The 13,510-nt window shown below is 34.9% G+C and overlaps 1 protein-coding gene across 13 annotated transcripts; it reads left to right on the forward strand.

The window, feature by feature from the left end:
• The first annotated feature begins 54 nt into the window (after window positions 1-54).
• Window positions 55-10,632, forward strand: LOC107474280 (uncharacterized). Of its 13 annotated transcripts, none has more exons than XM_016093894.3 (15): window positions 55-428; window positions 857-924; window positions 1,025-1,550; window positions 1,661-1,835; window positions 1,986-2,069; window positions 2,160-2,401; window positions 2,500-2,719; window positions 4,675-4,754; window positions 4,870-4,954; window positions 5,924-6,055; window positions 6,154-6,267; window positions 6,365-6,412; window positions 7,754-7,838; window positions 8,375-8,431; window positions 10,229-10,632. In XM_016093894.3, the coding sequence occupies exons 3-15, from the start codon at window positions 1,330-1,332 to the stop codon at window positions 10,327-10,329; spliced, it is 1,644 nt and encodes a 547-aa protein (XP_015949380.1). In that variant the 5' UTR covers window positions 55-428; window positions 857-924; window positions 1,025-1,329; the 3' UTR covers window positions 10,330-10,632. The 13 variants fall into 13 exon arrangements, with proteins under 13 accessions (XP_015949380.1, XP_015949379.1, XP_020990973.1 ...); XM_016093893.3 differs by having other exon boundaries at window positions 1,028-1,550; XM_021135314.2 differs by having other exon boundaries at window positions 55-380; window positions 857-966; window positions 1,170-1,550.
• The last annotated feature ends 2,878 nt before the right edge of the window (window positions 10,633-13,510 follow it).

The raw sequence follows: 13,510 nt of genomic DNA on the forward strand, positions 1-13,510 counted from the left end.
GCATAATTAATAAGAAATGAGGAGGAGCAAAAATATAGAGGATGACTCCAATATTGCTACGTGATTCCTCAAAAGTCTTCCCTTATTATTTTAGAGTGGTTTCCAACTCAAACACAAAATCAAAATCTGAAGAAAAGGAAAAAGTTGGGGGAAAAAAAAAACAAACGCAAAGCCAGCGAATGGAAACGAAGCATCCCATTCAAAGTCACGGTCACATCATCTTCTAACACCAAAAGCTAATGTGCTTCTCTAGTCTTCTACTACTACCGTTCGCCGTTAATCACGCCGTGTACTTCTCTCTCTCACTCTCTCTCTCTCTACCATTCACCAACGACTCCTATCAACATCTTTCTCTACTTCAGATTCGTCTGAAATTCAAGGTTTTTGGAACACTTTGTTCTTAAGTTCAAATTTCTAGTTGACTGCTTGTAAGTTTTTTTTTTTAAAAATATAATTTTTTTACTTTAATTCGGATTACAAGTATGTTTAATTTTTTTTATATATTTTTTTATTTATTGTTGGGTTTTTGATTCAATAGTGAGAACATGTGGAGAAAGAAAAGAAAGAAAAAAGAATTTGTTATTTTTTGTTATTGGTGATTCAGCGCTGTAGCTTTACAAATGTTGAAAGTTTGACCATCTTCTTTGATGCTCAGATGAGTGATTTTGATGAGTGTATATGAAGAAATATTGATTTTTTGAATTGTGCTTTTTGAACTGTTTCAACTTTCAAGCATTGCTTATATGAAGGATGAGAAGGTTTTGAAATCTTTCTATGCAAGATGAGGATCTTGGCTGATTTCGTTTACATTTCTTAATTCCGTGACTGATTTTGTTTCCGCTTTTGATATGTTCAGGTTTAGTTAGTGCAGTTGTGCTTGATGTTGGATTCTGAATTATGATTAGGATTGGGATTTACCACTTGGTATTCTTCATTTCTTCATTCTCCTAAGTCATAACAAATGAAGTAAGTAATCAACCCCTAATATGTTTTTTTTTTTCTTCGTTGTATTTTCTTTTATTAGCAGGCAAATGATGCTTCCATTTCAATGAAATTCTGGGGAGTAGTTGAATGTTCTGTCTCTGTGTTGAGGTTTTGCTTTTGATCAGCTAAAAACAATGATGTGAAAGTTTGCTGATTGGTTATTGCCGGTTATTGTGCTTGGACAGAAGTAGTGGTTATCCATGTTAAAATCTTGTGGTGAACAGCGACGCCTTGATTTTCAAGTCTGCTAAAATGAGATCCTTGTGTTGCAAAACTTTTTAGTCTCTAGCATTTGGTGTATAGAATATATAAAGCGACAGCTTAACTTAAGCTTTGACGAAGAAAATGGAAAATACAAGGCGATGGTTTAGTAAGTTCAATTCAAAGGACAAAATGAAGTCTTCAAAAAATAAGGAAACTGTAGGAATGACAAAAGAAGGATCCAAACCCCCAACAAATGAAGAGGCACCTTCAAAAGTAACGAAACAGAAAGTTGAAGCAGCAAAGCAGTACATAGAAAACCATTATAAGAAGCAGATGCAGAGCCTACAGGAAAGGAAGGAAAGGTATCTATAAATATGTATTTTAGGAAATCTAATGTTACTATTGGTGCATATCGAAATCTTGTTGCAAGTTTCTTTGGTGATTTAATGTGAAAATACATTATTCTTGGCAGACGTAATATGCTAGAGAAAAAGTTGGCTGATGCTGAAGTCTCTGAGGAAGAGCAGAGCAACTTGCTTAAGTATTTGGAAAAAAAAGAGACAGAATACATGCGGCTTCAGAGGCATAAGATGGGGACTGATGACTTTGAGCCCCTCACTATGATTGGGAAGGGTGCTTTTGGAGAGGTATAGTCTACCTTTATTGCATCCAAGTAAAACTTCCTCCTTACTTTAATGATTTTATACCAACAGTCTTTGTTTTGCACCATTAGCTCTTTGACATAGTTCTTTGGGACAGTTATGTTTACAGTTTTTCAATTTTTCATCCTTTTATAGGTCAGAGTCTGCCGGGAGAAGGCAACTGGTCATGTATATGCTATGAAGAAGCTTAAAAAATCAGAGATGCTTCGCAGAGGCCAAGTATTGAAATAATCACATTGTTAAAGTACATGTTGTGTTCATAAACGTATTGCACAATGTAAAAATGTGTATTTTCTTAATGTTTTCTAGGTTGAACATGTGAAAGCTGAGAGGAACCTACTTGCAGAAGTTGACAGCAATTGCATTGTAAAACTGTATTGTTCCTTTCAAGATGAAGAGAATTTATATCTGATCATGGAATATCTTCCTGGTGGAGATATGATGACATTGCTGATGCGGAAAGATATTCTGACAGAGGATGAGGCCAGGTTCTATGTTGGGGAGACTGTACTAGCCATAGAGTCAATTCATAAACATAATTATATTCATAGGTAAACTCTAGCAGTACACAATAGCTTTTAGTGAGAAAATGTAACATGGACCAGAGATACTTATGTTATAGTTGTCTCTGATTTTGTATGCATTTCAGAGATATCAAGCCTGACAATTTGCTGCTGGATAGAAATGGTCACATGAAATTATCAGATTTTGGTTTATGTAAACCACTAGACTGCAGTAGTCTTCAAGAAAAGGACTTCTCTATTGGTGTTAACAGAAGTGGAACCCTCCAGAGTGACGGACGTCCAACAGCTCCCAGACGAACACAACAGGAGCAATTGCAGCATTGGCAGAAAAATCGGCGAATGCTTGTAAGTCACTTGGTAACATTGTATGTTAGGCTATATCTGTATTATAAGTCACTTGGTATAGATGGTCTGAAGCCTAAGGATTGCATTGTGCAATTGACAATCAACATAAGCAATATGCTGTGTGGCTCGACTGTAGAATCATACGAGCAAGAACTGCTGCATCAATGACCAAGTACAGTAAAGGTTAGGCTAGGATTCTCTTATTTCTGTGAATGGATGCGACTAAAAGAAGTTAGTTCATGAGAGTATGATACATTTGGTTATTTGGAACGTAGGCACACTTTTAATAAATCAATAGATGGGACGGCTAAGAAATTATATACTTCAGGGTTTAAACTTTGATACCCCAGTAGGGTAAAATATAGAAATAAAGTAGGCATAATAATAGGGATAGGCTAGAGAATGTAAGTTAGAGAAAATAGAAAAATGGTATAATCTGAATGTGATATGATAAGGTGATGCATTGAGCAATTCGAAGATGGGTTTACATGAAAAAGGGTTTCAAAGGGAAATGGGTTAACAGGAGTAGGAATCCTATTGGCAGCAGGAAGGACTGTAGCCACAGACGTATCCCAAAAGGTGAGAGGCATGGCTGCCTGGGCAAGCAGGGTTAGCCCAGTTTCTGTTAAATGGAAGTGCTCCTTCAACTGTCCCAATTCGACAATGCATGTGCAGACAAATGAGATGGTGCATGATGCCATGAGTTTGAAAATATCTAGTTAATGCCCAAAAATCATTTCCCCACATTCAAATTGTACGGATTTAATAGGAAAACCAAGTTGTATTTCAGCTGCTGCCATACTGTAGGAAAGCATAAAATCGTTCATACTTTAAGAAAATAAAACCATTTGAATAGAGAAAATGCATCAATGAAAGCAATGTGGTAGTACCAATAATTTGACTAGAAACCCCTGGTTAGGTACACAACAGGTCAATTAATTCTCATTTTATTAGAACTCGGTGTTTTACATTGGTGGAGAATAGGACGCACAACATGGTTATAAGGATGGAACTTTTGATGTCAAGATGGCCCTCTAGAAATTCGATACATCATATTGATCTTTGCAGAAATTGTAGAATCAACATCAGAGTCAAAGCCAGTAAATGTAATTCCTGAACCAGGGAATTGAGAGGATGGAGTTGAGGAGATGTAGCAGAAATTGATTAAAGAGATACAGCCATTCTTTCCAAAGAGCCTTGCAGTAGGTCAGTAACCCCTGTGATTTGACAAGCAATGAAGCAACATAAGTAGGAGGAATTATATGATGTAGATGTATAAAGGTTAGGAACTTAGGATATAGCAAAATAATTTTATACTTTGTAGTGGAATGGAATATTAATGTTTGCTATTAGTGCATATTCATCACAAGCAACTTAATTGCACTGCAAATAAATTTTGGATGGATTTAAAGGACTTAGTCAAAGCGGAACTTGATGAAAAAATGTTTTCACAACCTTGGGGGAGAGCCTTGGAGCAACAGTTGAGTTGTCTCTGTGTGACCTCAAGGTTATGAGTTCAAGCTGTGGAAACAGCCATGTAATTATCAGGTTAGGCTGCGTACATTACACCCTTTGGGTGCAGTCCTTCCCTGGACCCTGCGTTAATGTGGGATGCTTGTGTACCGGGTTGCGCTTTTATAGTTTTCACAACCTTGACTGCATGGTTCATTGGTTTCTTGATTGCCATGGTTAAGCTCTTTAGGATATCTGACATGGTCTTTGAGATAACATAATGGGAACATCCTAGTAATAGTTCTAGTGGTGATGATGAAGATGCTGGTAGGTTTACATTTGAGGAATCACCAGTTTTTGTGACACTAGCAACAATTTTGCTGGTTAAAGTAACAGCCTATATATTAAGTTTTTGCTTCTGGTTGTGAAACTCTCCCCCATAATTGTTGTGTGATGGTGAGTCTATTTAGCATTATGGAAAATTTCAATTTCTCTTACTGCAGGCTTATTCTACTGTTGGAACACCTGATTATATTGCTCCAGAAGTTCTGTTAAAGAAAGGATATGGCGTGGAATGTGATTGGTATTATAAAATATATATCTACATACTACTTTCCAAACTTCTCTCCGATTCCCTTTTGTTTCTTAACTTCTTATTCTTCCAATATATTAAGATGCTATTTTGTCAATACTCACAGGTGGTCTCTGGGGGCCATAATGTATGAAATGCTTGTCGGGTATCCACCCTTTTATTCAGATGAACCAATGTCAACGTGTAGAAAGGTAATGCCTTGACGGCCTATTGGTGGATGGCCAATGCATCATCCATTGTATGACTCGAATTTTAGCACTTACATAGGAATTCTAAGTAACCTGAATTTTGTGAGTTTCTAAAAAGAAAATCCTACAAAATGTACCTACAAAGTATAAACTATCAGTTTCTCTAGATGAACTTGCCATTGATGTTTTGCTCAATCAATCTGTTACCTTTAACCATTTATTGTAGCTTAAGCTTTTAGGATCAACAGTTCATAAAATGAGAGCAAAACCCCTTTGACCAATTGGTCTAGAGTTCAATCTTTGTCATCTCCTATTTTATGTACAACTCCAATGTGATCTTGCATCACTGGGTTTTTGTCTTTAGATATAATATCTACTTTCTGCCCCTTTTTTAACAACTTAAACTTTTAGGGAAGATGTTTTATGGCTATGAGATTTTTTTTTTCTTTTGATAACATAAACTATAAAATTTATCACTCATTTGTGGAAACTTTGAAGACATTTACCTTGTTGTTTATGCTCGACATGCAAAGCAGTGTGTCCAACACTATATATGTCAATTCAGGATGCTGTGCTACACAAATCAATTACTGTTTGAATAAGATAAATATTTTTAATTATCATATTATATAGGTGTTTACAAAGTACTTCTAAAAGACATGCAGAACATGACTGCAGTTGGTAATGTCTTAAGATAAAATATATGTAACAGACTGCATGAAGTTCACGAAATGTTTGAATTATACACCAGGATTATTGAATCGTGGTTTATTTTCGTTAGTGATTTCTTGTTAAGTATTTCTTGATCATCCTTCTACTGCAACTTTTTGTATATTTTATGGTGTTAATGATATAGTTAGGTGAAGACATAATAATGACTTTTATATATCTATTCAACTATTCTTCCATGGGCTTAACATGACATTTTTTGCCTTCAGCAATCATCTGAATTTCCTACTTTGGAATATGCAGATAGTAAATTGGAGAACTCATTTAAAATTTCCTGAAGAAGCTAAACTCTCAGCAGAGGCAAAGGATCTTATTTGTAGACTCCTCTGTAATGTGGAACAGAGGCTTGGAACCAAAGGAGCTGACGAAATAAAGGTGTTGTGGTGTGTTCTTTTCTAAGTTGCATCATTGATAATTCAGTATCGGATATGTTTGCATAGTAAGTAACAAGTGGTTGGTCATTTTATATACAGGCTCACCCGTGGTTCAAAGGTATTGAATGGGACAAATTGTACCAAATGAAAGCTGCTTTTATACCTGAGGTCAATGATGAATTAGATACTCAAAATTTTGAGAAGTTTGAAGAGGTATATTATATATCTTTATGTTCAATGATATGTAAAAGTTGCTTATTATATGTTGCTAGCAAGTGTTTTGCTTTCTTGATTTACTAATTTTGTGCAGGTGGACAAGCAAACTGAAACTTCATCAAAGGCTGGCCCATGGAGAAAGGTTGGTTCTTGTTATTCAAAATTCATAAGCAGTTTGTCTACAAGAGTCTAACTCATTTCTTTGGTGAATCTTATATGTTATGCAGTTGGATTTTTCGGGTTATTTATCAAAAGTTATTTCCAATTGCTCCTTTATCTTTCTTTCAGCATAATATTCTGTAGGTTTGATTTGCCTTTTTGCCTATCATCTTTACAAAAGGTCTTAGTTTTTGCCTTTCTTCATTTTTAAAAGAGAGGTTTTCCTGAAGTTAAAAAAATTGAAAAACTAAGAGTTCAGTAGATAGTTGTTGGTCAATCACCGAGTCTTTTATGACATTAATAAGAGATGTTGTTGCAATTCATCTTCCTTACATTATTTTTCTTCTACTTTTTAACGAGAGAAGAACCTAAACTCTTGATCCCTTGGCAGTTTCATCTTCTAAAACTTAAGTTTAGTTCCTGACTTGGTCTACTATAGACTTTTATTTGATTAACCAATTTAGAAGTCAAACTCCTTCAAAGGTTAAAATTTTGATTCTTTGGTTCAATTGCTATTCTTAATAGAGTTTAACATAAATGACATGTTCTTAATGTCACTTTTGGATTCAAATTGGCATCTCAATTCTATATTCTTTAATGGTAAGATGTCTTTGGGACATGCTTTTGGGATCTTTGGAGAGTCCTCTGTTTGACGAATTAGGATCAACATCTTTAATAACTATTAGAGATATAACTATTCATGTGCCTTCTCATATCAGTTTAAACTTTTGGGACAAGTGGTTTTAGGACATGGTGTTAGAACTTCTATGATTAAAAAGTCTAGTGTTCAATCCATGTTGGCCCGAAAAAGAAAGAGTTTCAGTGTAAAGCAAATAAAAAAGAGAAAGAATGTCTATGCAAAATTCACGAAAATCCAAAAGAAGCTTTTGTGCGAGGGAGCATATTAGAGATATAACCATTCATGTGTTTCTTCCTATTAGATTAAGTTTTTGGAACAAGTGGTTTTATGATAATAGCAATAGCTCTATAGTATGGGAACCCTTATCCCCAATTTTTATTATCCTTCTCCCCAAAATGTACTCAAAACAGCTTTCATGTGTTAAAAAGAAGTTCAGAATAATTAATCTTTGCGAAATAGTTTAATCACTGGATTACTTGACTAGATTAATTAGTTCTCTGTTTTCTGTGAATACTTTCATAATCATGCTTACAGCATAGTTTCAATAAAGGTAATTATTCACAGTTGAATCAACTTGAAAGATATTGGAACTTGAAAGTGATGTGAACACAAATTCTGAATATGGTTGCATATTGATTTGAAAATCATGGCTCCTTAATGCTTACAAGAGGAAATTTACTGCAGATGTTGCCATCTAAAGATGTCAACTTTGTTGGCTACACATATAAGAATTTCGAAATCGTGAAGGATCATGAACTACCTGGAATTGGTATGTACATATTAATCCTCTAAACTTACCCTCTCTTAGTAAAATTCTTTCCTTTGAAAAAAATAAGCATCATTATATTTTCAGAAACAAAAAGTTAGTATTTTTCTTAAAAGGTTCCTCATTAATTCATTATTAATTGTACTATACAACAACAACAGAGTCTTGTCCCACTAGGTGGGGTCGACTACATGAATCAAACGACGCCATTGTTTTATTGTACTATGATTTTCGTTAATTTAATTTGATTTAAAGGTCGTTTAATTGAGATTTCATGTATACAAATGCATTCTTGCATAGTCACTTGTATGAGAAACAAATAATAATAGTCAGTTTAAAGTCTGATTCATCAAGCAATTTTTATGCAACTACACTATGATTTCTCTGAAAATTCTGCTGGTTTAGCTTTCTATGTTGAAAAAGATATGGATATTTATGTAGGCATTGTTACCTTTACTTTTACAATTTTTTCAGTTTGTAATTGATTCATAATTGCACTTCTTTTTCACAATTAATTTGGGCATATGTTACTTTATCAGCTGAATTGAAGAAAAAGAACACAAAACCTAAAAGACCATCCATTAAAGCCTTGTTTGGTAAGAATATCCCTTTCTTTTTTCCTTTTTACTTTCCTATTCCTTGAAGATATTTCTCTTCTATCAAGTATAGATGGTTCACTATACTGATATCAATTGGTGCTCCATTGTAGAACTGTAAACAATTCTTCTGTACCTAGCATCACATGGTAGCACTTTGCATCTTAACAATCGTAATTTGAGGATATTAACTAACTTGCAATATATAAAATGAAAAATAGAACGAGAAAAATATGAGAAAGAAAAGCTTGGTCATTTGAAATATAAAATAAATCCTTTTTCTCCTAAAATTCCCATCTCCATATTTCTCAAGTTTTTTTTTTTTTATCGTAAAATTAATGGGTTGATACTCACTTTGATCTCTGTAGGTATACATGTGAGTCATTTTGGTCTATGTAGGTAAAGTGTCAAAATACTACCTAGAAATCATGAATCAAATTAGTAGTTCCTTAACACAAATGAAGTTAGTTCTTGAAGGGACCAATTTGACTCACTTTTGTTACCTACCGGCTAATTCGGACTATTTTGATTTATAAAAACCTGTACGGACCAAAGTAAACATTAATCCTAAAATTAATTATGGTCTTCGTAGTTATTTATCTCTGATTTATGCGCATCCTATAATGTAAAGAGGTTGACTTAATTTTTTTTTTTCAAAATATATTAAGAGTAAATGGTCAAATTCTTCCCTGAAAACTTACTCATTTTCCAAATTGGTTCCCGAAAGATTTTTTTAATCAACTTCGTCTTTCAAAGATTTTAAGTTGGTTGCATTAGTCCCTCCGTCACTTCCGTTGCTCATGATGTCAAAGTTTGCTGATATGGCACCTTAAGTGATGCCACAACAGACATCTGACAATCCTAATTAAGTGCTAACATGATAAATTTATGAAATTAGACAAATCAATTTTAATTTGAGGAATTTCAATTTCTCAAAGTCTTGCTCAGTTTGGGGTTGATTTGATCTAATTGCATAAACTTAGCATGTTAACAGTCAATTAGGACAGCTAAGAGTATACTATGATCAATATGGTGTCATTTAACGTGCCACAACAAATTGACGTCGTCAACTACGGAAATGACAAAAGGACTAATGTGACTAATTTAAAATCTTTGAAGGACGAATTTGATCAAAAAATATTTAAAGGACGAATTTGATTAAAAAAATCTTTTGGGGATCAATTTGGAGAATGATTGATCTTTTCAGGAATGAAATTGACCATTTACTCAAATATATTTATTTCTCATATGCTGATAGGCACAAATATTTTTGTTATCATTTAAAAATCATGCCAATAAGAAGCTATAATCGTAAAACATTTGGTGTGCTAAGCATTTAGTTTACCCCCTAGACTATTTTGTTATGGTGTATGATGACAAAGTTGACTGAGTTAGACCGCACCATATGATGCCGCAACTGAATTAAACGGGGCTTTTTGCATCACTTGATGGTTGTTTCTGTATGGAAGAATTTTTTTCAGCATTTTCTTTTATGAATGTTGGGTGTGTCCCGCAACCCAAGACCAATTTCGATTGACTAGATTTGTTGGGTTTGGTGGTAGAAACAATGCAAAACTTTTGTGGCACGGTGCAATTTCCACCACCATTTAAAGTATATGGTTGAAGTATAATGCTTTTTCAAATGTTCATAGCATGAATAACCTTTTCAGATGTGTTCATAAAGACATGTCAGTCTAATTCTATAATTTAAGTCCTAATCATGTGCCTCCAGGAGCATGCAAGCTAGTTTTGTGAACATTGTTCCAGCGGCTTGATTAGTTTTATTGTTTACTACAGATGATGAATCAGCTATGGCTGCGAATCAACAGGCAAAGGGGAGCTTCTTAAACCTCTTACCTCCTCAAATGGAAGTTCCTGAGAAAAGTGGATCACAGTGAACTGTACTGATATTTTACTGAACTTGTGGATTGCCACTGATTGTTTTAATATTTTTTCACAATTCTTTTTCAGCTTGCCGTTCAGAGTTTAGTTTCGGAAGCAAAAGTGTTTGGCTAACTGGAATACGCTTCTGTAGAAAAAACTTTTAAAATTTGTATATTCTTTGGTTCACCTTTTGTGAAAGCTGATATGTTAAAAGTATTCACAACTTATTTCTTGTAATTAATGTTACTGATACAAGTATTGATAAGGATGTACAAATTTTCATAAACTGAAACAACCATTACTCCGTTCACTTCAAACCATTGTCCCAACTAACTCATTACAGTTCACTTCAAACAGAATAGTTACTCTCTTCTACAATACAAGATGTCAAGTTTCCAAAAGGAAACAATAGAAGGTAAAACCATCACACCGTAAAACAGAGAGCAGCAGATTCAAGACTGATTGTATTAACTTGGTTGGGAAGATTATCTCGAACCAGGAGCTCCCATTCAAGATCATCAAAAACACATTGCTTGGAATATGGGACAATCTAGAAGGCATATGAATTTCTTCAATCGAAAGAAATAAAATTTTAGTCAGCATCAAAGATATGGGTAAAAGGGCTACAAATACTAAATGGAGGACCTTGGAGTATAAGGGGACAAATTCTCAATCTTCAAATATGGTCCCAAGGGATATCTGTGCATGAAGTAACACATGATTATTTGGAGTTCTGGGTTTAAAATCACAGACTCCCACAGAAATATATTAATGCAGACACAGCAAGAGACATTGGTAACAGAATGGGAATTGTAGCAGAAGATGGAGATCCTAGGGTGGAAGAGGTATTGGGGAGAACCTTTCTCAGGGTTAAAGTGGCAATCGATGTATCCAAACCTCTCTCTATTGGGTTTTGGACAGAAATAACTTACCAAATCTATAGATTGAATTCAAATATGAAAGGTTACAAGACTGTTACTGCTTGAACTATGGGATCATAGCTCACAAGAAGGAGTGCAAGAATCCAACAGTAATAGATTGTTGGAATCCAAGAGAGCCAAAATACTCAATGGGTCTGGGGTGGCGCAGGCTAGGCGGCTGAAACCGAGGGAGGAAAGAGGTAACAAAGGAACAAGTTCTATGTGGCTGAATGAGATGGAAGCAGCACGTGAAGCTCACGACTTGGAAAGCGAGGATAGCTTACCACAGGGAGTAGAAGAAAGCAGAGCTGGAAGTGAACAGGAAAAAGGAAGGTGCATGAAAAGTTCTTCTGAAAAGAAGGCTCTAGAAGTAGCAGATAGAGATAGTCAGAGAGTAGAAGAACAGGTAAAAAATATTCCTAAATCTTCGCTGAACATAGGTAAAGAGAGAGAAAGAAATAATGACAAAGCTGGTAGGAAATTAAAAATGATTACTAGGATTTTTAAGGAACAAAGAAGGATAAATAGGTAGGAAAAAGAATGGGATGGGCCAAGCAGAACACCTATTAGAGCTGAATTGAAGGAGGATTGGGCTGAATCTCCACTAAAGCACAATGTGGAGAATCATAAAAAAATGATAGGCTAGTTAAACAGGTCTATTGGAAAATTTTTGAAAGATTATTTGAGCAATAAACTTGAAGAAATTATGGGGAGAAGTTTAGAGGCCCACATTAAATTTACAGCCCATCAAAAGATTATATGCAAAGACACGAAAATCTGCTGGGGACATAAGGAAGAAAATAATGAAATGCTACAAAGTAACAAACAGATTTATAAGACACTGGATGGTGATACTTATTTTGTGGAGCTGGTGGATGACGACGAAAATCAAACTACAAGCAATGACAAGGCGATCATGATAGCAAAAGATTACGAAATGGAGTTGGCTCAGAGAATGCAAAATCATCTAAGGTTGAAGAGAAGAAGAAATGAAGATCACTTGCAAATGGAAGATATATGTGAAAAAGAAGAAACAATGTTGTACTATCAGAATGTGTCAAAAAGGAAAAAGTGCTTATACGAAGAATGGACAGGGACTAGCTATCAGCAGTTACGGGGGAGAAGTCGTATTTTGAAATACTCAATGGTTGAGGAGGCGGGCCTTATCATGCCTCCAACTCAGCCATGAGTATTATTAGTTGAAATTGTCGTAGAGTGGCGGCCTCTGCGATAGTTTCAGAGTTACATAGTCTGTGTAAACAGATTAAGCCCGCCATAGTGTTTCTTATAGAGACTAGAGCTAAGGAAAAAATTATTACTAGGCTTAAAAAAGGTTACATTTTGAAAATACTTTTTTGTGTAGAACCCAGAGTTTGTTAGGAGGGCTATGCCTCGTTTGGAATGAAATATATAAATTTGATGTTTATTTTTGGTGTGACAATTATATTAAAGCTTGAATTGAGGATAAAAATAGAAACTCATGGATAGGTAATTTTGTGTATGGAAACCCGAATTATAACAGGAGAAAAGATCAATGGAGGGGCATTACAGCTGGCAATAACTATGAAGGAGTCCCTCAGCTCTTTATCGAAGACTTTAATTACATTTTAAGTCACAAAGAGAAAGTTGGACTACACCCAAAACTGCAGAACCAAATACAAGAATTCAGAAAGTTTGTGCATTCTAACTCTTTGATGGACCTTGATCTAAAGAGAGAAAAATTTACCTGGTCCAGCAATCCAATAAATGGATTTGTGACAAGAGAAAAAATAGATAGGGCATTGGCGAATTGGAAATGAATGTCTATGTATCAAAATGCATCATTATCGTTAATGGCAGCTATTAGTTCAGATCATTTTCCTCTTATTTTGGATATGATTCCTGTTCATAGAGTAGGAAAATACTTCAAGTTTGAAGCCTAATGGGCTGATCACGAAGATTGCTTTAATGTGGTTAAGAGGGGTTAGTGTAAGGAAGAGCGAAATGGCGATGAATGGGACAAAATCAGCAGAAAGAACAATAATTGCAAGGAGGAATTAAATAAGTGGAGTAAAGTTACGTTTAAAAAAGCTGATAGAGAGATCAAGAGAATGAAAGAGGAATTGAAAAGACTACAGGGTGGACTTCATAGAGGAGAATCAAAGAAGGATGCAACTTCTGAAGGAGAACAGAGCAACCATATGGAGACAAAAGGAGAAGTTTTGGGGATAGGGATCTAGATTTAGATGGCTGAGATGGGGGATAAATGGTTAAATAACACTAACGAGATTTTGGA

Source organism: Arachis duranensis, chromosome 2 (genome assembly GCF_000817695.3).
Source record: "Arachis duranensis cultivar V14167 chromosome 2, aradu.V14167.gnm2.J7QH, whole genome shotgun sequence".
Lineage (NCBI taxonomy): Eukaryota > Viridiplantae > Streptophyta > Magnoliopsida > Fabales > Fabaceae > Arachis > Arachis duranensis.